The sequence below is a fragment of the Morone saxatilis genome, unplaced genomic scaffold, assembly GCF_004916995.1.
Source record: "Morone saxatilis isolate NCDOM2014 unplaced genomic scaffold, NCSU_SB_2.0 Contig8, whole genome shotgun sequence".
NCBI classification, from domain to species: domain Eukaryota; kingdom Metazoa; phylum Chordata; class Actinopteri; family Moronidae; genus Morone; species Morone saxatilis.
In genome coordinates, this window is record NW_023340257.1 from 4,714,453 (window position 1) to 4,740,825 (window position 26,373).

General features: G+C 39.6%; 2 protein-coding genes across 2 annotated transcripts; one reads left to right on the forward strand and one right to left on the reverse strand.

Moving 5' to 3' along the window:
* Window positions 1-4,882: 4,882 nt before the first annotated feature.
* On the forward strand, window positions 4,883-10,000 carry mrps22 (mitochondrial ribosomal protein S22). Its single transcript, XM_035680262.1, has 8 exons — window positions 4,883-5,014; window positions 5,699-5,856; window positions 5,963-6,127; window positions 6,632-6,775; window positions 8,288-8,371; window positions 8,620-8,765; window positions 8,912-9,020; window positions 9,620-10,000. Exons 1-8 carry the CDS (start codon window positions 4,888-4,890, stop codon window positions 9,722-9,724), a joined length of 1,038 nt encoding a protein of 345 aa, XP_035536155.1. The 5' UTR covers window positions 4,883-4,887; the 3' UTR covers window positions 9,725-10,000.
* Window positions 10,001-10,035: 35 nt separating this feature from the next.
* On the reverse strand, window positions 10,036-23,509 carry LOC118341860 (coatomer subunit beta'-like). The gene is made up of 22 exons (XM_035680261.1): window positions 23,412-23,509; window positions 21,870-22,007; window positions 21,631-21,717; window positions 21,297-21,423; window positions 21,003-21,151; window positions 20,480-20,626; window positions 19,711-19,810; window positions 19,457-19,599; window positions 18,589-18,788; window positions 17,721-17,831; window positions 17,008-17,096; window positions 16,781-16,887; window positions 16,555-16,698; window positions 16,268-16,398; window positions 15,954-16,161; window positions 15,495-15,605; window positions 14,415-14,629; window positions 14,185-14,277; window positions 13,726-13,906; window positions 13,438-13,509; window positions 11,191-12,210; window positions 10,036-11,077 (listed from the first exon to the last, which is right to left on the reverse strand). The coding sequence occupies exons 1-22, from the start codon at window positions 23,412-23,414 to the stop codon at window positions 10,988-10,990; spliced, it is 3,666 nt and encodes a 1,221-aa protein (XP_035536154.1). The 5' UTR covers window positions 23,415-23,509; the 3' UTR covers window positions 10,036-10,987.
* Between the last annotated feature and the right edge of the window lie 2,864 nt (window positions 23,510-26,373).

Genomic DNA, 26,373 nt, shown 5'->3' on the forward strand with positions numbered 1-26,373 from the left:
AACAACAACAACAACAACCCAAAACTCCACACAAACACAAACAGGAAGAAACATTGTGTGGAATAAAATCCGACTGAACGCTGAGGTGATGTTCAGTTGAACCGGATCAACAAAAGCACAAAGTGAATCAGAACCAGAATCTCTGAAATCTCCAAAATAATAATGAGGAGTATTTAATCTGTGTTGCGTTCAGGTACCTGGTGATAAAAGCAGACAACACGGGCGGTAAAAGAAGACAAAAGGATGTGCGTTAGTTATGAATGTAACCTATTCTTTTATTTTTATTTTTTTTTATGATTAAACACATTTTTTTTCTCTTTTTTTAATTGTAAGCGACAAAACACGGGAATAAGAATAAGAACAATAGTATACAACCATGAAATTGGTTTTGTTAAGACGACATTAAAGACAATCATTTCAAGTTCAGTTATTAGATAATGAGCATTTTTTCTTCTGTCAAACAAACGGGTTTTTACATTGTTCTTCCTTTTGGAAAAGAAGGAAACCCCCAAATTCAAATTACAAATAGACATTTTTTCTCTCTCTTTTACTAATTATACAAAAAAAATAAAATAAAATAAAAAGAAGAAGCGTGAACATCCGTTTTTATCGGCGTATCACGTTTTACAGTCAAAGAAGCAGAAAAACAGGCTGACACCGCGGAAAACATCCAGCAAACGAGACGTTTACGCTCAAAAATCAGCTGGAAATCTGAATATTTCAGTTCAATTTACGCCTTTTCCAACGCAGATTAACATTTAATCTAAAAACGAGGCGGATTAAGGCAAAAAAATAAAAATCTGCACCAACAAACCTTGAAAAAAAAATCTAGTTTGAAATCGGCGCCACCAAACTTCATTCAAATTTCCGCTAATTTAAGAAAAGGTTCCTAAAAAACTGCGATAAAAATCTCGTTTAAATGGACATTTTCTGCAGTGAAGGAGGCATCATTCACCCCTTCATCCACTCACTCACTCACTCATTCATTCACTCATTAATTCTACTACATCAGGCCTCTGTCAGCTCAAATACTGACTCTAAAATCTCCTAAAAACCGATTCTTTGGTCTATAAAAAGTTACATTAACAGGTTTATTTCTGAACGGATGGAGAAAACAGCCTCAGGACTTTAACGGCGGGAAGTCGCTTTAAAAAACAAAAAAACAAACACATTTCACTGGATAGAAAATAAAAAAAATAATAAAAATTAGTGTTTAAATTTTGTAAAATAAAATCATTCTCCGCCGCTTCTTTTTCTAACCCGCATGATACCGGATAATACTGCAAACATGCGGGCAAAAACCGGCTATTAGAGATATTATTATTATTATTATTATTATTAAAAATCTCAAAATTAGACAAAACTATTTTAAATACACATTCTATAAAAAAGTAATGCCTCCTCCAACAGCAACAGAAACAGATCAGCTCTCCTCATTCTCTCCGTTTTTAGCTCACATTGCACATCGCTGACACTATACAGACGAACCGGACACTTATAGGAACAAACATTATGTACACAGAAAGTAAACTGCAGGAGAAGATGGAGCAGAAGAAGAAGAAGAAGGAGAAGGAGAAGATAATAATAATAATAATATTAAAAAATACCTGGAAACTTCAGGGCTGCTTTCTGTCAGTTTCTCTGCTGCTCTTTTTTGTTTTGCAGTTTTTAGTCTCTCCTCTTTTTTCTATAGTTGGTAGTTTATAATAACTTTGTATTTTTTTTTTTTTTTTACAATGTAAATGTTCAGTGTAAAATGTTCAACTTACAGTTCCAGTCATTTTAAGATTTTCACTCCTTCAGGGGGGGTGGAGAGGATGGATGGAAGGATGGATGGAGAGGTGAGGTAAGGTGGAGGGGTGAGGCTGGGGGTGAGGGGAAACAAGATCCTGGAGGAAGGGTTTGTGCGTGGCACATGAGGTTTTATTAATGATCTCTAGGGTTGTGTGGTAGGTTTGTGGACAGTGGTAGCATGTTGGGGGCTGTTACTGTACTTTGTGCATGTGTGCGGTGAGGGGAATAGAGAGAGCTAGACAGAAACAGAGGGAGAGATGGCGTCATGTGATCTCATCTCATCTCCTAATCCCTCCATGATGATGTAAAATGTGAAGCAGGCTTTATTCTAAAGTTTCGATTCTTCACAAAGTTAGTGGAAGTCAGCTGCTTGGGAATCTTGAATGCTTTTTCTTCATGCATACTTTTTTGTCTGGTGGGTCAGTGTTAAACTAAAACACATCAGCGAGTCACGCTGTTGCACTAGGTGACATTTTCCTTCATTACCATGAGCACACACACTGTAGTTGCCTCCCACATACACTGTCATGCTGCTGCAAATACTCACCATAGCTCACCAGATCCGCAACTGGAAATAGTCCCCATCAAACCAGTGCACTATTTACTCCTGTTTGAGAAGTGTTTGCTAAAAAGTACAGTGCCCAGCTGTTTAAGGAATTTAAAATTGGTTTGGGGCACAGAGCTACAGACAGTGTAGGGAAGTCAGAAAGTATTGTTGGCTGTTGGTTTTCATGGCTTGTTGATAATAATATATATATGTTATATTGTATAATAATTGGCAGTTCTAGAATAAAACATACAATACTGTCAGAATGATCATTTAACAGCTGATTACACATTAGAAAATACAAGGTCACACTAAGATCACTTTACTTTTACGTTATGTAAAGTAGATATATGATTGAGTCAGGACCACTTTGTTCCTTCCACTCTGACAGTTGATCAGACTTAATAAAGTATTTATTTCCACCAGAAGATATTTTCGTAGTCTTTATACTTCTGTAAATGTCTGCACCAGGTCATAACAGTAGCCCACAAAACAGTTTCACCACAGTGGATTTCAAACACAGAAAATAAACTAAAATGACTAAACCGTGCTGCACCGGATCAAAATGCCACCGACTCCACTGGACGGATTTTTCTTTTTTAATGCGTACAAAAAGCTTCAACCACTGTTTGCATCTACAGTAGTTAGTTGAGACGGAGACGTGGACCCACTGCCGGCTGGCTTGTTGTAATTTAATGTCAGGAGTTTAATGATAACAACAAACGTCATTTTCTTTCACGTTTAGAGCCTTTTAATGAGAAGCATAAAAATCTGCTATAGCTGCAGATTCTGAGCCAGACACTTCCTGAAAGGGTTACTCATCCTCAGTTCTTCTTCCTATCTCTACAGCTTTTGTTGGCGTGCAGAATCTCTACTGTTCAAGGACTTTTTGGACTACATGAAGCCCTGCAGTAAGACTGGGTGACACCGTTATCTGTTTCACACTTTCAGACTTTGCGTCAGTTTTTAAGCTGAAATGTTTTTTTCATCTCATACAATATTGTTTCATAATGACTCCTGTTGAAATGCAGAAATCAACCATTGTTCAAATCTATCATTAAGACAAAAACAAAAAATAAAACAAACACATCATAAATAATTGCATGACATAATTTTAGTTTAAAAAAGAATAAATCTGGGAGCATTTAAAAAAAATGAGTGAGCAAATAGAACTGTTTGGAGAGACATTTGTACATTTAGCCTATGTGAGTGTTGTGTTTCTTTCTAAGTGCAGTGTTGAGCTTCTTAGCACGGCTCTTATCATCCAGACAGATTTTTTAAAGTTATCAGCCAATTCAAGAACACAATGTAATGACAAGTTAAGAATGTGTGTAGGCTACACAGAGTTGTGCCATGGAGGAGATAGACAAAAGAGGCTGTGAGAGTCTGATATAAACATACAATATGTTCAAATCAGCATTATCTCTAACTGTCCTCACAGAGAGCAAGACTAGGATGCTTTACTGGTGATCCTCTATTGCATGCATTGCAGGTTTTCAGGATACTTGGTAGCATAGTGCCACCTGGTGAGCAAAATAGTATTTCAGATGATTTTTTAAAAAAGATGTTTAAATTGTTATTGTGAGTTCCAAATACTAATGAACTATAGGATTCTGGCCAAAAACAGAATCACATTTTAAAAAACTAAAAGTCAAGTATTTTTATGTCTGTTGTTATTTTACAGTTTTACAGTTACTGTTCTTTCTGGTGTTATGTCCTTGTCTGAATGTGTAGTGGCTTTCCTTCTGGATGCCAATAGGCCACAAACAAGCTGTGTAGGCACAGAATCTTCAGTATGACACGAATGACAGGAGATGTAATCAAATTTAAAAACATTTACTGAAATAAAGTTGAAATAACATTGTGTCACACAGCAGAAAAACAATGTGCTGCCATGACTAACACAGCTCCCTGCCAGACTGACTGCACATGATGTCCCTCACTACATCAACAGGGCTAAACAATCAACAGTCAACATGCATTGTTTCTTTTTAAACAATGACTAGAAATCAATCACTATGAATTTTTGCATTATATTTAAAGTCTGTGTAAAGTAATAATAAATATGATTTCTGAGTCGAGTGTTATTAACCACCCTGTCAAATTTAAATCATTAAAAAGAAATGAAATAAATGAAAATAAAAACTTATTGTCTCACATCTGGGCTCTTACAGAATGTTTTGTTTTATTTGTCACATAAAGAATGTTTGCTTTTTTAGTTTAAGTTTCTTTTAAAAAGGGCCACAAATACAAATACAGAGCACTAAAAACTATTTTTCTTCTCCTTCTGATGGTTTTGTCTATTAGCTGTTTCTATCTACTCTGTTGGTAAAATGGATCACGATAGGCGGTGGCAGAGCCATTAAGATATAATATAATATAATATAATATAATATAATATATCTTAATGGCTCTGGGCTGTGGGAATGACAAAAAAACACTTATTGGCTATGCATACACACGAACGCAAACTACATATCCCATCATCGCTCGGCTGTCGAACCGTGAGGTGAAAGGTCAGGTCGGCGCGATGAGGTATAACAAACATGGCGGCGCTCGGTACAGCACGGTGCTTATTTCGGAGCTACTCGCGGGTGAAAAATGTTCAAAAGAGCAAACAAGTGTTGGTCGGATGTAGCGTTAGGACGCGTTGTAGTGACACACAGAACAACGGTATGTGTTAATGCAATGAATATCACTGCAGTTGGCTCATTTTCTTTCCTACAACACTGACCTTGTAGCATAGTTCTTTAGCCTCGATACTTTCCGTGTCAAACCCCCTTAACGAAGCGGTCACTTTAGGATGTTCTTACATATTGGCAAAGATATAGACCCTGTAGCATAATGTTTAATATATTTTACAAATAGTTAGAGTATGTGTGTAATATCGGCATTGCAATAGTTAATGAAGTGTTAGCAGCTTTGTAATAAAATCTAATATTAATGGTTCAAAGCGCTAGCTGTCCACAGCCTTAACCTTACAACTTAATAAGAATGTTAATTTCAATGAACTGTGGAAGTCTAATCACAAGAGGTGTTGCTTGGTGAACAAATAGCATGTCTTTTTGAGGTCTTATGATAAACAATATATTGATACAGCCCATGTCGATATGGAAGGCACGAAACTTAATAGTTAAACCTGGCAGTATTTGTAAAGAGTCTGGTCTGTGAGCTTTTACTACCAGGTAGAAATAATATGCATTAGATCTCTGTTAAAACCAGCTCCTTACATCCCAGTCGTGACTATACAATGTGGGTGTAACATCGGCCGATTTGCAGTGAGCTAAATAGTCACCTTTGAGTGCTTCTGGTTATGTAGTTTGTGCAAGAGATTAACTAATGTTATTTTTTCTGCAGCCCTCTCGGACACTGCAAAGCCGCAGATCACAGATCCAGCTGTGCAGGACATCCTCACCAGGATAACCGGCCTGGACCTGCAGAAAGTGTTCCGACCCATTAAACAAGAGCTGAAGCCGCCCACATATAAACTCATGACTGAGGAGCAACTGGAGCAGGTACCCTTTAAATAACCCATAACAACCTCCCAGTCATGCACACACACACAGCACTGTAACACCTGTTTCATCCCAAACCTTTGTGTTTGTGTGTGTGTGTTCCCAGGCAACCGAGTTAGCCAGAGAGCAAGCTAAAAAGCTGCTTAAGATGCCCCCCGTCCTGCCAGAGAGGAAACCCATCAACGATGTGCTGTCTGAGGACAAGATCCTGGATGGCATGGACACAGCCAAATACGTCTTCACAGACATCACCTACAACATCCCGCACAGGGTACACACATGGGCTTTTATTCTCTGTTTGTCTTTCACTGGGGTTGGATGGGTGATTTCTTGATGCGTTCCACGGTATAATTAAGAAGTCAGAGTAGGTTTTATAGAATCAACGTAAAACAAAGAAAGACTGACAGAAGTTGCTTGAAGATGCCAGCTCAGACTGTACACTACAGAAACACTGTGAGTAGCTGCTCACAGATCTTGCATTATTTCATTTTAAATACAAGTGTGTAAAGTTTTGTAAAATCTGTAGTCAGTTAGGGTGCCATTTTAGGGTGCTGTCACAAAATAGAACAATTTTAAATTGGACAGTACACTTTGGAGGCATCACCCTTGCTACTCAATTTGTCTAACTTATTTTTACTTTTCTAACTTATATCATAAATATCCAAAAGTTTTAAGTTGAATGTAAATCAATTTTGTGCTTTGTTAATGGGTGCAAGACTTGACATTGCTCAAATATATCCCTACACTCACTGTATATGCTGTGTTACTGCCCCAGGAGAGGTTCATTGTTATACGGGAGCCCAGTGGGACCCTTAGGAAGGCGACCTGGGAGGAGAGAGACAGGCTCGTTCAGACCTACTTCCCCAAGGAGGGACGCAAACTCGTAGCACCTCTCCTCTTCAAGGAGGAGAATCTCAAGGTAGGAAACTGTTTTCTAAATATTTTATACTTCTAGATCTACTCTGGTTCTGGTTTTAATTTTCTTTCTTACTACCATTTAATAACATTATTGTACTGGCCTGTTTCACAGCAAATATTTTGAATTGTCATAGTAGGAAAAGCACATGGTTACTTACAACATGAACAGCTCTGGCAACCAGCATGCACAATACCAGGACCCCAAATCTGAAGCAGCTAAAATGGAATTCAGCCATTGCTAAAGTTATTACTGACATCTGTACTTTTAATACTGTGACATGTCAAAATGTCTACATTAATCACAGCTGCATTTTCTATATGTCTGCCAGTGACAGGACACGCTAAACCACTGGCATTGCTTTCTGGGACGCTTACATTTAACAGAACCATCATTAATGTTATTAAAGGTCCCACAGTGTGTCTATCCTTAAGGTGGTCCAAAAACATTTTCTTCCTCATTTAAACATTTGCAAAGCTGTTTAAAAAAAATAAAAATAAATCCTGTATTGTTTATATCCATGTTTACTAGCTTGCAGTCTTCTTCCTCCCTGTCTTTGTTGGTGTCTCTTTGTATATTATCACCACCATTAGATCAGTGGAATAATATGAAACTACTGACAGTAATGCGTATTGTGTGACCCACATGCTCATGCATCTGTGCCCTCAAACAAAACGGTGACCCACTCATTAAAACCGTTCCATAGTGCTACTGGCAGGGCTCAAAGCTCACTTTTTTCCCCTGTGTCTCTTAACCATCTCAAATTATATGTTCAGATGTCCCAGGCTTCACAACTATTGTCCCGAACTGGACATAATGAATATAGTTCAATAACTTTGTTTCAGTAACTTGCATCACTTCATTCACTCACCCTGGTCTGCCACAAACTTACTACATGGACATTGAATATTTAAAGTAAAAAAGTAAAAACAATCTGAAAGTAGTCAGATATAAGAAACACCCTAATCCAGATCTAGAGAGAGCATTATGCCACACATTATATATAATCAATTATATTCCATGATGCTTGAATGTAATCATTTCATTTGTAATAATGCAATTTCTCTGCTCTCCAGAATTCCAGACAAGGTATCTTTGTGTACCATGAGCTAATTATATTGTCCCCGGGACAACAGGATGTCCTTAATTTTGAGCACTTTGTACTAGATATCACAGGGTGCCATAAATTACACCAGTGAGTTTTCTGCTATTGCAGGACAAAATGTCTGCACTGAAAAAGGCTTGTAGTACTAAGTTCTTTATCATAACCCTCTTCATCAAAACACTTTTTTTCTCTAGTGTATGTATAAGTGTCAGATTGTTTGTTCATTGTATACTGAATACTAAAACCAAAACCTAGTAATTGCTGGGACACAATGTTGAGGTCTTTGAACACCAGTACAGTCCTGAGAGGAGTCTAATCTGGCGGAATAAGTGAAACCACCTGTGTGGGTGTCCACTGCAGGCTTTACATTTTACATTTTTTGAACCATTCATACAATGTCTCTCTATTAGATGGTGTTTTCCCAGGACCGGCACGAAGACGTGTTGGACCTGTGTCTGGTCCAATTTGAACCAGACTCTTCAGAATACATCAGGGTAAGATTACATTGATTTTCCTTGTTATTCTGACCTGATTGCCAACTGCAGTGAAACCTGCAGACTGTGTATAGCCTGTTAAACCATGTGCACAGTCAGTTTTTATATATTCTTAGTGTCACTGGATATGGAGTGTAAAATGGAACGAGTGTGGATTGGAAGTTTATCCATTTAACGTGGATCTGCTACAGTATCTGGTACATCCAGTGACATTTGGATCATATCCATTCTATGTGCCTTGTGTCTAGGTACATGCAGCCACCTACGAGGACCTGGACAAGCACGGCAAATATGAGCTGCTGCGCTCCACCAGACATTTCGGGGGCATGGCCTGGTACCTGCTCAATGCTCGCAGGGTGGATGGGCTTATATTGGACATGCTGAAGAAAGAGCTGTGAGTTTGTGCATGTAATGAATGCATGCGTGGTCGATACAGTGGTGTTCCTTTTGGTCTGGTTTTACATTGAGCTAGGGTAACACCAGCCACTGTACCTGCTGGCAAAGAGCTGTGACCTAAGCACCCTGCGTGTGTGATTCCAGGTTCCAGGATGCAGTGAGCTTAGTGTCTTTGTTCAACATGGTCCACCCCGACAGTGAGTCAGCCCAGGAAGCTGACAGAGAGCAGGCCACTGGCACCAACCTGCTGAAGGTGAGAGCACACAACCTTGGCAGGAAATATCTGCTGACTCGTAGCTGTGTATTGTACACTTCTTTTCACTTTGCTATGTGTATATTATATATTGCCATTTGATCCAGAAATTGTCCAGGTCGTATACATTGTGTCCCTCGGGCCTCGGACTAAATCAGGAGTCAGTGTAGCTCTTGAGAGGTCAAGTCAAGGCCGCCTCATCTAAGGTTTCCTCTGTGAGAGGTTTGGGTTTGTCTCCAGCGTGGGAACTGCGGGGCCAAGCCCAGGACACATCAGGTCTTATTAGCTCTCACATCCCCTTGGCCTTGAAGCAGTGGGGAGGGACATTGAGAGTGACAGCCATTTAATGTGAAAGGTTAGCAGCAGGAGACACGGGTGCATGTCTGTCTGCTACAGTCACTGTCACGGAAGGCCTCTCATTTAGTCACGCTTGATTGCGGAGAACGTAACGTAGCTGTGTTATATTAGTCTGCCACTAAAACAATTAATACTGCGATCGTACACTTAGAACAACTCTTTTCGCAAAGCCTCAGCCTCAAAGTAATTGGGGTGACCTTTCTCTCCTCCATTTTGCTGACCTTTGACCCTTGTCCCTGCAGATCTACGCCCAGAAAGAGTCCCAGAGGTCGGGCTACATCGAGCTGGCCCTGCAGGCGTATGAACAGATGGATGCTAACAGCTCTACTGCCATTCCTCTTCGTTGAGGAGTGGTACCCATAACCATAGGAATGGACTGAAAAATCACCTCCCATATGTGAAATACGACGGCTTTTTCTTTCAAAAAGTAAGAACTCCTAGGCTGAAAGGCAAGCTCTACACTTCACAGACATCGACTTGAAGATTTAGCTTTCTGCTGCTTGTGAGATGCACAAAGTTTGTCATTTATCCATGTCGAGAAATTGCATTGCTCTTACTGTCTATGTAACCTGATGTGCTAAGTCAAGTGATGTACATAATAAAATAAAGATCTTTGTACTTGTGTGGCATGTCAGAGTGAAATAACTTGAGGTCTGGATAACATGGAAGACTTTATTCATGTATTTCACTTTTGAAGTCCACATACAAAGTAGCCATCCATACAGTCTTAGAAATACACTAATGGCACCTGTGATAGAAACATACTGTATATTTCATATCAGTTTATCTGATAAACTAAAAGCTTTGAGAGGTAAATCAAACTATTAGGACATCAAAAGCTAAGAGGTAATACAGACATTGAGTAACCAAATAGGGGATTGTCCAAATAATGGGCTTGTTCAGCATTTTTGAATATATTTATAAAAATCCTGACATTCAGAAGACACAGGCCGCTTTGTCCCAGATAAACATGTAAAAATACTGCTCTAATTAACTAAGATCCAGCAGGAATGTTAGAGAAAATAAATGGTTAAATTTCACTTCAAGAATGAACTCAATATTTAAACTTGAATTCCTCAATGGTTTGGACAACACCCTGATCAACAGTGATGTTAGACTGTATGAGGAAGAAGAGGAACAGAGTAATTCATTATTTGTCACAGTGGTGCACATAGCAGTCAGACGTAGCTTTCTACCCATAAAATAGATTTTTACTGTAAACTGATGTGAAAACACTTGAAACAAACCATCAAAAATAGTTGCAGTATTGGTTAAATAGAAAATGTGTAGTGTAAAAAAAAAAAAGATCAAGAACAGTCTAAGCTGGACACTTTAGCTGCAATGTATTATATTTCTTTCTATTTCTTATCCCAATTTCCCTTTCATACATTTTTAACAACCTGGACTCGTCAGAGTGGTTCATCGGGGCTGTGGCTTAATTTGAAGTTAAATCTGTCTTCTTGGAGGTGTACTTTTTAACTATTGAGTCCTACAGTACCACAAAGAGGACAAGCCATTTTAGCCTGTTAACAGCTTATTGTTGTCCTGGTAAATAACCCTTGTTCTTTGGTCACTGAAAAGAGACTTAGGTTCGAGAAAGGTTTCTCTTCCTATTCACTCAAGAAATCCTCATCCAGGTTGACATCTGTGGTGTCAATATCTTCCAGGTCAAAATTGTCCAGATCCAGATCATCCAGGGCCTTCAGGTGGAAAACAAAAGGAATTACATAAAAGCAAGAATAATTCTTAATTTTATGACAGACCAAAGTCCATAAGCATCCCAGTTTTTGTCACAGGTCTTAAAATAGTTTACCTCCTCATTCAGCTCTGCCTCAAGGTCCTCTGCTGGTTCCTCAGGACCTTCCCCCAGCTCTGGTACGTCCTCCTCTGCGGGAGCCGCTACAGGGGACAAAACCTCTGGCTCAGCCTGCAGAAGCACAGCAGGCTCCAGGTTGACCTCGGGCTTTACTGGGAGTGGTGGGGTTTGTTCCTCTTGTTCTGGTTCTTGTGCTGCCACTGGCTTCAATACTGGCATCGTATCTTCGAGCGGGTCTAGGAGTGGATCAAGGGCCAAATCTGGAAAAGTCTGCACTTGGACAGGAACATCCAGCTCTAGACTGGCTGTGTTTTCAAAGGAGATGAGCTCCTCCACTGCTACAGGTAATGCTGCTGCCGTTTCTAAAACAAGCTCCTCATTAACGTGAGTCTCCTCTGCTGCTGTGTCTATGATGGTCGGTGCTTCTGCAGAGATTATACCTGTTTCCAGTTCTTCATAAAGGGGCATTTTAGCACTTGCTATAGACTCTATGACATCAACTGGCAGATCAGTGCTAACTAAGACATCCTCTGCTGCCACTGTCTCACTTGGTGTGTCTTCTGCTGCCATGATGGTTTCTGATGTCTCGCTTAGAGATGTTTCTGAGACATCAGGTACAGCATCAGGTGCTGGAGAAATTTCCTGAACATCTGTCTCAACTGATGATCTTACTTCTTCCACAGGACTGGATTGTACCATCTCTGGCTCTGTGGGGGTAATCTCTGTGGTGGGCTCCAAAATGTCTTCCTTTACTAAGACTGAAGCCTCCTCTGATTTAGTGATGGTGTCCGCCTCAGAAGACACAGATTCTGGTTGATTCGGTTCAATGTGCTCTTCTGTTACTGTGACGAGCAGAGGGGATGCTGCTGTTGGGATAGATTCTTCTTCTGCTGTTGAAACAGGATCAATAATCTCTTGTTTTAGTGGAACAAGTTCCTCCACCACTGCTGTTTCTGCAGGTGCAGCCTCTGGCACTGCTGCTACCATGACTGTTTCATTTATGCTCTTCACCACTTCCTGTGTATAGAATAAGCAAAATTAGGTTCACAAGTCATACAATACTCACATGCCCATACATTGAAACAGTCAGTGGTGGTAGAAGCCTTTAGATCCTTTACTTAAGTAAAAGTATATATATATAAATGTAAAAATGCTCCATTACGACACATTTGGCCTGCATATGGTTTTATATTACTGTTGAGTCACTGGATCAGAACAACCCCTTGTAACTCAGTGATTTTTAAAGTAAAACAGTCAAACAGTCCTGCATTCAGAAATTCAAAATCCCACTTCAGTAAAAGTACAGTACAAGTATTATCAGCATAAAGTCTTAAAAGTAAAAGTACTTGTTCAGCAGACAATTATTATAATATATAATATAATATTATTATATTATCAATGTGTAAGTAACATTTTATTTTTGTTTTGTTTTAGCTGCTTAAGATGGAGGATTTATATGATAAAGGATTAATATACAGTTAGCTAGTTCAGTCCAGTGGTTTCCAAACTGGGATTGGTCCCCTCCAAAGATAAATCTGAGGGGTTAAGAGATGAAAAAAGTTCTCTTTCACAATTTTGTATACATTTGGTCTTTTCTCTAATCTTTGCTTTGTTCATTAAATATTGGATTATGTCCCCTCTTTGGGTCTGGAAACCATGATGCATTTCGAGGGGAAATGCCACTTTGGTAAAACTGTTTAACTTGGAATCAGGAGGATGGGAATCACTGGTCTAATCTTTAGCAACACATTCAATTTTAGATTGATACCTACGATATGTTTTTGTATGTAAACTCTTCCACTCTGAGTGGAATACCTAAAAAACATGGTACACCAGTGCAGTATTTGAGTGTATGCATATATTTATATAAATAAATGCATATATTTATTTATATATTTACTGGTTTTTAGTTACTCTAATTGTTCCTGCTGACCATACTGGCCCTGAAGAGATCCCTTCTTAAAGCTGAAGTTGTGATATTAGTATAACTCCACAGTCCTCGGTCCGTGCAAACTTTCATTCATAAGTTCAGCAGTAACTAAAATAAGGCTTTAGCAGTCCGACAGTGTAGATATGAGACTTTTTTTTTTTTTAGCCACCATCCAAGGCAGTAAAAAAAGCTTTTTTGCATTCAAATATTAATTCAGTAACGGCCTACATTTCCAATTTTTGGTCACAGGGTCAGTTAACGGAACAACAGCTTGATATAATGAATCATGTAGAGATGAAGGTTGCGGTCCTCACCTCTGGCTCGGTGATCCCTCCTTTGGGCACAAAACTGGCAGATTCCTCCAGAATATTACGGTCCTCATTTGGCTGAAGAATAGAAGAACAGCCAAAATGTAATCTTAATAATGATGAATGACCAAAACATCATGTAAGAGACCAAATCCCAATTCAACAACTGATAAAAAAAACTGGGACATTTTACAACTTATGCAGCAATGAATCTAGTCCTGTGCATCATTTAGGATAAAATCCTTCCTCCATGTATTAAAGTTTGCAAGTATACTTCCTCTGGCTTCCACTGACCATGATGAGCGGGTATTCTGCAGCAGGCCTGACCCTGACGTGAGTCTCCTTCAGGTACTGCTCAGCCAGCAGGGCTTGCTGGAGGCCAGGGAACAGGTTGCTGTACTGGATGGGGTCAGCCAGAGCATCTGCTGCCTTCTGGTTGACCTTGGACAGACTCTCCTTCCACAGCTTCACCACCCTGGAGGAAGGGAAGCATATGCAGCTCACCGGTGATGCATAATGTAAATATACACACAGAAATAGGTATTCAAAATGTTTTAGCATCATAGCATAATTTTCCTAAAGATTTTGATTTGAACTGAAAATGTGTTTTCCTCTGGGTCACAAAAACAGGCATTTATTACAAATTAAACTGGTATATGCTAATATGGAATATAAGATTAATGTATGCACATAAAGGCAGGCAGTACACTAGAGCATAAGCATATGCTGTGAACTCAATAGAAACAACATTACCTTGATACTTGGCTGGGTAGATACGTTCTTGCCAGAAATGCAGCCTCTGGCAGCCGATCTGTTTTGATGAGAAGGTCCAGACATTTGTCCAGTCTGGGCAAATATAAAAAAAAAAGTTAAGATGACAAAAAATAAAACAATAAAATCATTTAAAAATATATATAAACAAGTTAAGTGAAATGTGGATTCAAACATAGATCCCCTTCCCTTCCCCCACTTCTTCCACCCACCTTCCTTGCAGGAAGTAGGTGAGAAAGGCCACGTTGGTCTTCCCATCCTTATCTGCCCCCTCCGCCAACTTGCCCACCATGTCGGCGTTGCCCGAGGCGGTGGCCAACAGCAATAATCCCCCATAATCTTGAGCTTGGTGCAGACACTCCTGGGCCAAGCTAAACTGGCACTTTGTAGTAGCGAGCTCTGCCAACTGCTTCCATTTCTGCTCTGACTGGAGCCCCCACATGCCAAGGTGCCAAAGAGACAGGAGAGAGGATTATCACAGGAGGAAAAGCATGAACCAACAATACACTGTGAAGCACTTACTGGGTTATGGGAGGCCAGGGCTGTGACTCACAATGACAGATTCTATATACATTATCCAGCAGATTACACATCTAAAACCATTTAAAACAAAAACTGATTTACGTTATTGATAGTTCTATTATAATAGAAACTCATTTGCAAAAGTTCCTCTGAAAAGAGCAATCTTTTTTGTTATGAATATGGGGTCAACTAAGATGTAAAGTAATACACACAATTCCAACATGGTAATGCACATAACATCTCCGGAGTGTCATTCTTTAAAGCTGCAACAACAGTAAACCTTAGCATTCACCTCCTAGACATTTGTATAGTTTTTAGCCATGCTGGAGGCTTAGCTGTGGGGGTGATAATCAGTCAGTCCACTGCTATGGTCCAGACTGAAATATCTCAACATCTATTGAATGGATTGCCATGAGATTTTATACAGCCATTCATGGTTATCAGATAATGGATCCTACTGACCTGAAACCCGACTTTTCCTCTCGAGCAACCACGAGGTTGACATTTGTGCTTTTGGATGAAATGTCTCATCAACTATTGAACGGATTGCACATTGCTCAATCTGATCAGATGTTAGCATTTAGCTCAAAGTTCCTAAATACAGCCTCACAGAGCCGTTTTGTGGCTGTATAGTCTTGTCTCAAACTCGTACTACATACTGATTCCAAGCTGGTTTTTTAACTATTTTTAATATGCATGTTTATAGTTGATTTGGATTTCGAATACAGCTTTTGTCTTGCTTTTGCTAGTATGTGCATGTGTGTTCTGACCTCTGCCTCCAAGGCCAGTTGGTAGGCTATCTTGACCTCTCCCAGCTGTAGGGCCAGGTCAAACTTGTGTTCTGGGTCAGTGGACACAGCCAGGGCCTGTTGTTTGAAGCCCTACACAACCCAAGAAGAAACAAAACAAAAAAACACATTTACACATATTTTAATTCCACAATTCTGCTCTCTCATCTGTTTTATGTACCGGCACAGTGGAAGATTGGCTATGTGAAACTAATGTAAATGTGAAAACGTGAAGTGGTAAAAGAAATTGCGTGAGAAGCAAAACCATTTCCATGATAAATATATTTTAAAAGACACACACAAGAATTCTGCCCAGAGGTTTTACTCCATCTGGCTGCCTGATGTTCAGTAAATTATGCATTCATCCAAATTCTGAATTTATAGTCAGTCCAAGCAGAAAGAAAAGCACAGAGTTGCACAAGAGTTGGAGGACAAACATACCTGTTTCTCCAAAAAGTGGGCTACCCTGATCCTCTGCTCCTTGGGGATTGTGGGTAGAACCTTGTCAGCCGTGCTGAAGTCCCTCCTCATGACAGCTGTCTGGTATTCCAGCACTGAAAGCAGCAGAGAGTAGCTGATGACGTTCAGCTCCTTGTCTCCAAGGTAGAGACGATCGTCCTTGGGGATGTAGCCCAACAGATACATGGTCCTACACATAAAAAGAGCAGTTTTAATTTATTGGATAGCAAGAGAAAGAGGGACGGCATGAGAGCCAGACAGCACACCAGGGACATGGCTGTAACGCTGCGTCGTACCTGTCCAGGTGAGCAATGGTGATGATCTCTCCTCCAACATAGTAGTTTAGTCTGTTAAGAGAGCTGGTGTAGATGAAGCAGTCTCCCACCCAAACCCCTGTTTTCACCACCTCTGGGATCTCCCCCAGCACCTGGCCAGCAAAAGGAACAATAAAGACACAAATAATCACTTGTTGAAATTTCTGCATTTCCTAAAACTTTCTAAAAAAAGTCAAACTTTTTTATTTTTTTAGAAAATTAAATCCCTGCACAGTTTTTCAGGAAATACACTATTATGGGACCCTAACCTCAAGGGCGTCCTCTATCCCATCTTCTGTCATCTGTTCCTTGGACTCCTGGGCCGCTGCCACTCTCTCTGGTAGGTAGCGCAGCACAAAGAAAGACTCATCTGTAGCGATACACAGAAGCTCCCCAGAGTCAGACCAGAAGATCTAAAGACAGGAAAGACAAGGTATTAAAAGAGGGCAATAGACAGACTGCTGGAGATGTAAGAGCCGTAACAGCATGACTCACATGTTTAGGTTGGATCTCGATGCGGCGGATCAGTTCAGCGCTCTCCCAGTCATAGAAGGCTAGGCCACTGTTTGACCTCACTCCCAGTAAAAAGCCACCAAAGATACCTGTGGGAAAGCAGGATTTTAGCATTACACACTGAAGTGCACACATATGCGTACTGTATCCACAGACACACACAGACACACGCTGTCACATCAAATGGCAAAATAGGAAATTAAACTTACCTTCAGCACCAAAGTCAGGTTTAAAAGCCTTCTTCTGTTTAAAGTTCTTAAATATTTTGACCATACTGCTGCCTTCCCTGATGGCATACCTAGGAAAATAATGAATACACTTAAATATAATGTACCTGAACACATCGCAGAGTGATGTTAATTACTGTTTTTACAAATATTTTAGTTATAATTAGTCAAAGGAACAGTTTGATATTTTGTCAAAAACACTTACTGGTGAGAGAGTCTCGTGTTATATCCAAGAGACATTAGCTTAGCATACTATACTATACAGACTGGAAGCAGGGGGAAACAGCTAGCTTGGCCACTAAAGCTCCCGAACTAACAAGTTACAGCTTGTTTGTTTGATCCTTACAAAAATGTAAAACGTTTTCCAGTCCAGCCAAGAAATTGTTCCAGCCCCAAAACTTCATGTAAAGCCGCAGAGAGAGGTGTACGGATTAAGTATTGATTTTAAATTTAATTGTGTTAGTTAGAGAGCTGGTGGGTACATTTTTGAGCTTTGGACAGAGCCAGAATAGCAGTTTCCTACTGTTTCCAGTCTTCATGCTAAGCTAGGCTAATCACACGCTGGCTTTGGGGCTCTATTTAGCATACGGAGATGAGAGTGGTGTCAATCTTCTCAGGTAACTCTTGAAAAGAAAGCAAATAATTCTATTTCCCCTAAATGTCAGACTATTCCTTTAAAGGTGTTTAGGACTTACTGTGAGGAGTCATGAGCCCAGACAAACTCTTGAGCGGAGCCGAAGCTCTTGTTCCTCAGGGCCATGGCAGTGTAGAGGATATACTCCCCATCTCCACACACCACTACAAATCTGCAAAAAACACAAAGACACAAAACACATGTAATACATATCTGGATACAAACTTATACTTTGAAACGTCAGCTATGGATGCACACAAATCTCAACTCAAAGGAATCAGCAAGCATGCAAGTATGCAGTCATGCACGAGGTTTTATTTGAACTTCACATAAATTAAAAAGAAAATAATGTAATGCATGATTTGGATGTGGCTAGGGAGGAAATTAGCCATATTACCAACTCCAAATCATATTAAAACTATAACCTCTGTCAATAGATCCAACCAGGACATACACTTTAATAACATAAAACATATAATATGCATTTTGAACAGGAACATACATATCAACTGTATAAAAATGCTCACAATTTGCTCGAGGATGCCAAATAAAACCCTTTTCATATGACATATACATTTTCATTTCAATAATGTTTGGTTTAATTGAACAATACTTTCATGATCAAACATTAAAATTTCTATTGTTTTTTAACTGCATTACTCTCAGATAAGTGTGGCTGTATAAGAATACGAACACTGTTATAGAGCATATTTGCACAGGCTCAGAAGTAAATCAACACAGACCAGCAATCTGTGTCACAGGACATAATGTTTACTGTCAAATTTAATTTTAAAGATCAAAATATTAAGGTCTAGATGTGATAAAGTAGCCAGCTCATTTTGGTAACGAGAATAAGATAGAAAGTCTACAACCCGCAATTTTCTTAGTACGGCACCACTGCTTCCACCCACAGTGCACCGCCGTCTCACCTCCCGTTTGGGCTGTGTTGGATGGTCTGAGGGTAGATCTCACAGCTGCCCATGTCTTTGACACCTAGCGGTAGCCTCTCTCCGTCTCTGATCTCAGCCTCTCCCATGGTCTTCAGGTTGGCCTGCTGCACCTCAGAGTGACGAGCCCACATGACCTTCCCACTGGAGTCCATGGACATGGCCGGCTCCTCCCGACCAAGCTGAGCCAGAGAGGAGAGAGGAGGATCAGGTGCAAGATAAGAAAAAGAAGAAGGCAAACAACAGCTTGTAAAAAGAAGTAATATTACAGAATATTCCTTCAATTTACACAATCTGCTATATAATATACTCCAACTGAGCATGTATTATATGACCGCCCATTGTGGCTATTGTGGATAGAGAGGTCATGTCCTCTATTTTCTCTGGGGATTTGTGGGCTTTAATAACCTGAGATGTTGTTAACAGTTTAAAACGGAATGTTAACATTCGCTTTGCTTAGAAACAACTGACATTATTTATATAGATTAGTCTGGCTGCTGTCCTCATGGCCACATTGACAAAATGGACTTAAAAGAGCCCATTGATTGAACCTCGTTCAGAGGTTGAAAGCAACGTAAGACTATAACTAGGAAAAACTGTATTAACTGAGAAATGTTCCCAATGCATTACATTTTGACATTTTCTGAGACAAAGTTCACATCAGCCTGCAAGTTTACAGCTTAACTTTATTCATTCTAAATATGGTAAGACCATGACCCTTGACCTTATAGTCTTGGTAATTTGTAATTTCAGCAATTAGAGAAAACAGTATAGCATGTAGTGCTTAAAATGTAATGCATGCAAAAATACAACTTAATAATACAGCATTCTGGGAGAAAACACAATATACCTTGATGATGATGCTGCCTTCATCATAGCCCATAGCCACACTGTTGGAGCCAGGCTGGCCAGATATACACCACACCCTCTCCATGCCATAGTTAAGCGTATTTTCTAGTCGGTAGGTGTTGGAGTGCCACACTCGAACAGTGCCTAAGGTAACAACAAGAGATCAAATTGAGCCAAGATGCTGCACAGATTTTGGGCTACAGATGTTTTGCATGTGTGTAGCTTTAAAATGTTTCATTAAAATACACAACCCACCATCCTCGGAGCCTGTGAGTATGATTGGCAGCTCAGGATGGAAACTGACACAGGTCACATTCTGGGCATGACCCTCCAGGGTCTGAACACAGGTTTTGTTCTGGTAGATAAAGACACGCAGCACATACACTTATCACAAGCTCATGCGTGTATGTTATCAATATATAGCATAAAGTACAATACGCATATGCTATCTGCTAGACTGGAGAGTAACGAGTTTTATTATCTCTGCCAGGCATAAGCCCGAAGGAGGAGGATTATGATTGCGGTCGTGTGTGTATCTGTCTGCAGCTATTCTCGCATACTACTGGACCCACTAGCATCTTATTCTTTGTGCACATTTATTACACTGACAAGAAATATATCTACCTGGGATAAATAAATGATTGGCTCTGGGTCAAAAAAATGTGCACATTGTTATAAGTATTGATTTGGTGAGGCATTTTTAACAAAGAAAGGATCAACATTATGCTGTTCAGAGAATCTGTGTTCACTGAGAGTAAAGGTACTTGGTACTGAGAATTATGTTGTATATAATTTACCTAAAAAGCAAAGCTCTTTGTGTGCCCAGTTGAGATCTAGTATTTTACCACTTGTCGTTGAAACTGGACAGTATGTCAGTCTGGAAGAAGAGACGTGTATTAAGTATTCGGCGTGCTGTGTGAATTATATAGAAAATTAGTTCCATTTTGTTTTCTATTGTTATTTAGTGCCCTTTATCAGGATAAACTTTAGGCTTGTCTTTTCAGCGTACAGTTCATTTTGGTACCTGATAATCCCAGATCTTGACCAGCCGGTCGTCAGCCCCTGATATGAGGTAGGGCTTGTCACCTCCGCTGTAGTAATCAATGCAGTTCACCCCCTTCTCGTGGCCCTCCAGAGTGAAGTTGGGAGTCCTGGAGCCGAGCTGCCACACCTACCGCAGGCAGAGGAGAAACATGCAGAAAGACCATGCGTCTGTAACACTGAGCAACCAATGAACGTTGATTTTATGAGTAACAGAAACATTTAAGATCTATTTGTGGCGCATTGTAAATATTACTGTATCACTGTCATTTTGTCAATAGTTTTAGTAGAACTTGATTGAGACGATTGTAAGCTTCAAGTGGCATTGTCAGTGTTTTTCAAAATGGAGACATTTCCCATGAACCTTACTTACTGTGAAAAAAATGCCCCTGCCCCCCCTCCTTTTTGTCACATTCATTTAAACTGGAAGAACAGCACCTCTTTCTGTTTGTTCCCTAAAGCAATCTCCTTCTTGCGCTCTTACGAACATTTGCGTGTGTGTATACCTTAATGGTTCTGTCCAGAGAGGCGCTGGCAAACTGGTTGTTGTCTTTGGGGTTGATGACAATCTCCATGACGTAGTGAGTGTGCCCCTCAAACACTTGACTACACGCCCACTTTCTGTCCCAGTCCCACAGCTTGATCAACATGTCATCTGAAAACACACGTAAAACACGATGAGGAGTATGCCAGACTTTTTAACTTAGGAAAGCAGAACGTTTGAGAACCCTGCATGTAAAAAGTTAGGCAAAACCTTTGAACTTTTAGTGTTTGTGCGAGTGAATGTAGTTCTTTCCTACCACTGCTGGTGAGGATGTAGGGCTGTGTCGGGTGGACCGCGATACAGCGGATGTAGTCAGCGTGAGCCTCAAACATGTGAACTCGCTCCAGAGTGTTGTAATTGAACACACGGATCAGCATGTCATCCTGGGGACAGACAGAGTGATTGACAAGTGCATTTGGCCCCAGACATAACATAAGAAGACAGATTTATCTGGCTACGGTCACTGTCTCCTATTTCTTAAATGCTCATTACAACTCTAATTTCTTTCCACATACTGAGAAGGAAGGTAACTGTCATGAATTGTAACTTTAATACACACATTAATGCTTCAGTTGAGCTACAATACTTACGGCTCCAGCAATGACCCAGTGTTTCCTGGCTACAAACTTGGCCACTCTGACAGGCAGGTCACACAGCTCAAAGGTTTTCACCATCGTCTATACACACAGGATTCAAAGCAGATTAACAGCATACAGACTTTACTTCTATCGCACAATCAATAGCTCGTATAAAGAAATATGACAGTGTGTGTGGGGAGGACTCAGTAAGTGATTGAGTGATTAGAGGGATGTGTAACAGTGATATTGACCTGTGTCTCATGGTTCCAGACCACCACAGTGCCGCTGTAGAGGCTGACCACCATCCACGGCTCAGTGGGGTGCAGATCCACACTCTTCACCCGGTCTGACCGAGCCGTCAACTTCCGCTTGATGTCCAACCGCAGAGGCTGTCATTTATAATAACAGAAAGATGATGAAGACAGTCAGATCCTGTCAATAATAACTGACGTTCTTTGCCTGAAGATTGTGAAAACACCATCTCAGGCAACTACAGTGGACAGCTATGCATAAGCCGTTTTATTGTACATGCATGGGTTTTGATGGTGTAGTTGCACTTCAGCCACCACAGTAGATGCTGTGTCATCCCGTACACTGCCACCCACTGGCCTGACGTTGTAAGTTCAACACAAATTTCTCAAAACCAAGATGGCCGACGGAAGGCCAGAAATGTTTACCTTGCAGTTAAATAGTAAGTAGTACCAGCTAAGGAGTAATACAATTGTTCAAATGTCCACGTATTGATTTTATGTTGGGAGGAAATGAAGATGAATTATCTGTCCACTAATTGGACAGCATGTATCTCTGGCTATATTTCAACCACAATTCCCAGCATTCATTCAACTTTGTTATTCTTGGAAAATATTTCATCTGCAGTAACTTTTCTGTCTGTAAATCAGTTCATTTACCAATATTTTGTGCAGATTAGTCCCATTAGGTGAGTAGCAGTTGGCGTCTTTATATTTCTAATGTTTTTGCATTGCTTTGAACAATAAAACGCACATACTATATTTTCACATTATATAACCCCATAATATATGATTTTATTACAGTTTTCTTCAGTAGAAAACTCAAACGCATGCTGTCCGCCCATGTGAAAAACTCCTTGAAACGTGTTTAAAAAATACAGTTTATATGTGAAGTTTTATTTTGTCTAAAGAGGAATAAAAACATACAGCACAAAAATCCTGACTGAGGTTGTGATAATAATCATTGTGGTATATTCTATGTGGCATGTTCTGCATTATAGACATTTTTAATTCAGTGACTTACATATTGTAAGCTGGAAACATGATTAATGAAGTGTTACACAATTTCAGGTTTTGGGGGGTAGTTATGGAGGGGGTGTGTCTGTTGATACTTCCATTCCACATTTCATATGCATGACTGCTCCAGAAAGACTGGATCCTTTCAAGTCCTCTCATGTAGATGAAAATGTGTCGCTTTTATCCATTTAGCACTGGATGAATGTATGTTAAAAATCTCCCACAAACAAAAAAAATGTAACTTTTCACATTATGTAAGCATTGATGTTCCTCTGTGCTGGGTTTAACTCTGTTGATCACAAAGTACATTAAACATGTTTATAATTCATGCTTGGATTCTGTTGGTGCATATGGTTGCTGGATGTACTAGTTATACTGTGTGTTCTTCAAGTTTCCAAATCTGATGTTAAAGTTTATGGCTGGTTTCTGCTCGCACACAGTCTCGTTCCGCTGAAACAGAACTACCAGGCCACAACCGACAAAGTAACAAAGTTAAAGTATTTGTTAAAGTTTGTTTGTTCCGCCTACCATGTTTCCACGTCAGTCTGCGGTGCTGTTCAGTAAAGAGACCGGCCTCCTGCAGCACTCGTCGAGCTTCTACAGTGAAACCCAGTGGACAAAGTTTTGCCACCAAGCGAGCAAGAACAAAAACAAAATGACTTCCGGTATGTATTTTCACAATAAACTTCGTAGCGGTTGGGGCTCTCTCAAAAAGGTAACAATTTACATAAAACTAGAGGGTAAAACTATAAATGGGACAGCAAGATTGGGACTGACACTTGGAAAAAAGAAACAAAATAATTTAAGAATGATTTTGTAGTTTTCACCATTAATTAGCAAGTAAGTAAAAATAAATAAATACAAATATTATAATAATGACCAGCATTGTAATAATCAGAATCAGAGTCAGAACCACTTTTATTAGTCAAGTATGCTTCCGCTAACTCTCAATGTACATATAGCTCCAAGAAGAACAATGTTATAGCTCGTTACATACATACAGTCTGCTTAGATTTGCATTTTACAGTAATGGAGAATATGTGCTATTGTAATGATCTGCTAGAGCGGTAATTTAATAAGTGTTGACTCTGTTTTAATTTCAGTATCTGACATTTGATCCATTTATTTCAATGGTTTTGGACTCGTAAATGTAACGCTTTTATTTTGAAGACAACACGCCCATTTCCCGGTTACTATCTGTCTGTCGCTGTCCCACTTGACGCGGTTTCTTTTGGCGACGTGGATCCTCCGGCGCTTCCTGTAGGAGCAGCGCGAGATCCGGCAGAACATGTTGTACCTGTGAGCTCGTGCTACACTGCAAAATACTACGGTACACAACTCACCTGGTTTACTGTGCAGTGTTTAATCCCTACTGCACACTGAGACCATGGGGACATTTGACCATGGGTTTAAATGTGCTTTGCTCTCCTGCTAACCTTACAGAGAATTTCAGGTTAAACATGAGATTTTAACTTTTTTTTATTTTTAATTTCTACATTTTTTGCAGTACATCACAGGAGCCTTTAAATTTACATACATTTGTATAAATAGAGACATCATTTTTCTATAAGAGGCATCTTTCAGTAGCCTATATGGTTTTAAAAGGTATGCATATGTGTATAATTGTGACTATTGGCAGAAATTTAATATAATATTCATAGGTATGTTTTCATTAGTGTATAACCACCTGAATATATGAATTATTGTGTTTTCATAGGGTTGCCACCATGTAGTCCAGAACGGTCCAACTGCAGCACCTTGGACCCCTCGCCCCCCTCGCCCCTGTCATGCAGGTACTATCGTTCCCTTCTGGTTAGAGGAATCATTGTATTTTCTTTCAGAAGTCAATGGCCCAGTCATATAGTTCACAAAATGTTATAAATATACGTAGTGTAGAACGGTTGCTTGTAGTGATGTAAATCAATTTAAAAACACATTCATTTGTGTTTAATATCAATGTTTGTTTGCAACATATGCCGCAGACTAACCCTAACCCTAACCCATTCTGCCAAAAGTCACCAGTTAACACAGTCACTCTTTAAACCATAACACTGGTAGTGCAGTTGTACCCTTGCCTCATAAAAGTAATAACAAACTTTTCAATTAGGCTTCATAGATCTATTATTAGTGTAGATTCTGCAACTGGATTGCTTGTTTCTTTTCTAAAACTTGTTTGACTGAAATAAGTTTACTCAGCTTAGTCCATATAGACTCTATTACTCATGCTCAACTAGAACTAGGGGCTTCAGGAGGGAGGACTGCAGTTGGACCCTTCTCAGAAATAACCAAACACTGGCTGTAGATAGGGCCATACTTTCTCCTACACACTTCACCTCCTGTTCTCATACCCAGGTTGTCAAAAATACAGATGCCAGCAGTGTTCAGCTAGTTGTAATCTGCAAACTGCTCCAGATGCCCACTAATTCACTTAACACTATTACCATATAATCAAACACCAAAAATATACCACCAATCCTAAAACTACAAAAAAAAAACACCATAACCCTCACCCAAAAACCAAAATCATCATAACCCACAAAACCAAGAACACACAAACAAACAACCACAAACAACCACAACAACCAAAAACAAAAAAGAAAACACACACCAGACAAACCAACCACCCCCCCAACCCCCAAAAAAATAAACAAAAACAAATACACCCCAAACAAAGAAAAAAAACAACCACAAACCCCCACACTAAAAAAGCATGAACTAAAAAAAACAATCACAACAACCACACCAAAAAAACTAACACCAAAACACCCAATCAAACCAAACATAAAACCAAAATAATTTAAAATACATCACACCAACCCAACTACAAATAACAGAAACAAAAACCCAAACCAAAAAAACAAATCCTCCAACCAGAAACGATATACCCAGAACACACACCACCCACACACAACCCCATAAAACACAAACACAAAACAAACACAAAAAACATACCCAAAATAAATCCCAAACACAAACACAACAATATCAACCTAAAACCAAAACACAAAACACTAAGAAAAAACCAAACAAAAAATAACCTATCAAAAAAATAAAAAAAAATAAAAAAATAAACTCCATTAAACCATCTCAAACAAACACACAAAAACCCATCAAACACCACATAAAAACACACATAAACCCAATACCAACATACACACCACAGTAACAACACTCCATCCCCCCACAACCAATCCAACCCCAAAAAGAAAACCCAATAACACCAGACAAAAACCAAACCCAAAATAAAACCAACCCCAAAACCATTAAAAAAAACCAAAGTCAATACAAATAAAACAACCAACAATAAAACACCACAACATAAAACACAACCATAGTAAACAAACAAGCAACTATATAACACACCAACGATCACCATAACAAAACAACATACACAAAAACACTCTACAAAACAACCATAAAATAAAAACTACTCAAAAAAAACTACGAAAAATCATCTAAATACCCCAACATCCTATCTCCCATAATACCC

What these genes read in the sequence shown, in the direction of transcription:
- mrps22 (XM_035680262.1), top strand. Translation starts at nt 4,888, where the DNA reads ATGGCGGCGCTCGGTACAGCACGGTGCTTATTTCGGAGCTACTCGCGG. An exon ending in CTGAGGAGCAACTGGAGCAG is followed by an intron (nt 5,857 to 5,962) that starts GTACCCTTTAAA and finishes GTGTGTTCCCAG; the next exon opens with GCAACCGAGTTAGCCAGAGA. An exon ending in CTGGCACCAACCTGCTGAAG is followed by an intron (nt 9,021 to 9,619) that starts GTGAGAGCACAC and finishes TTGTCCCTGCAG; the next exon opens with ATCTACGCCCAGAAAGAGTC.
- LOC118341860 (XM_035680261.1), bottom strand. An exon ending in TCTGGAACCATGAGACACAG is followed by an intron (nt 21,718 to 21,869) that starts GTCAATATCACT and finishes CTGTGTGTATAG; the next exon opens with ACGATGGTGAAAACCTTTGA. An exon ending in TGGGCTCATGACTCCTCACA is followed by an intron (nt 17,097 to 17,720) that starts GTAAGTCCTAAA and finishes TTATTTTCCTAG; the next exon opens with GTATGCCATCAGGGAAGGCA.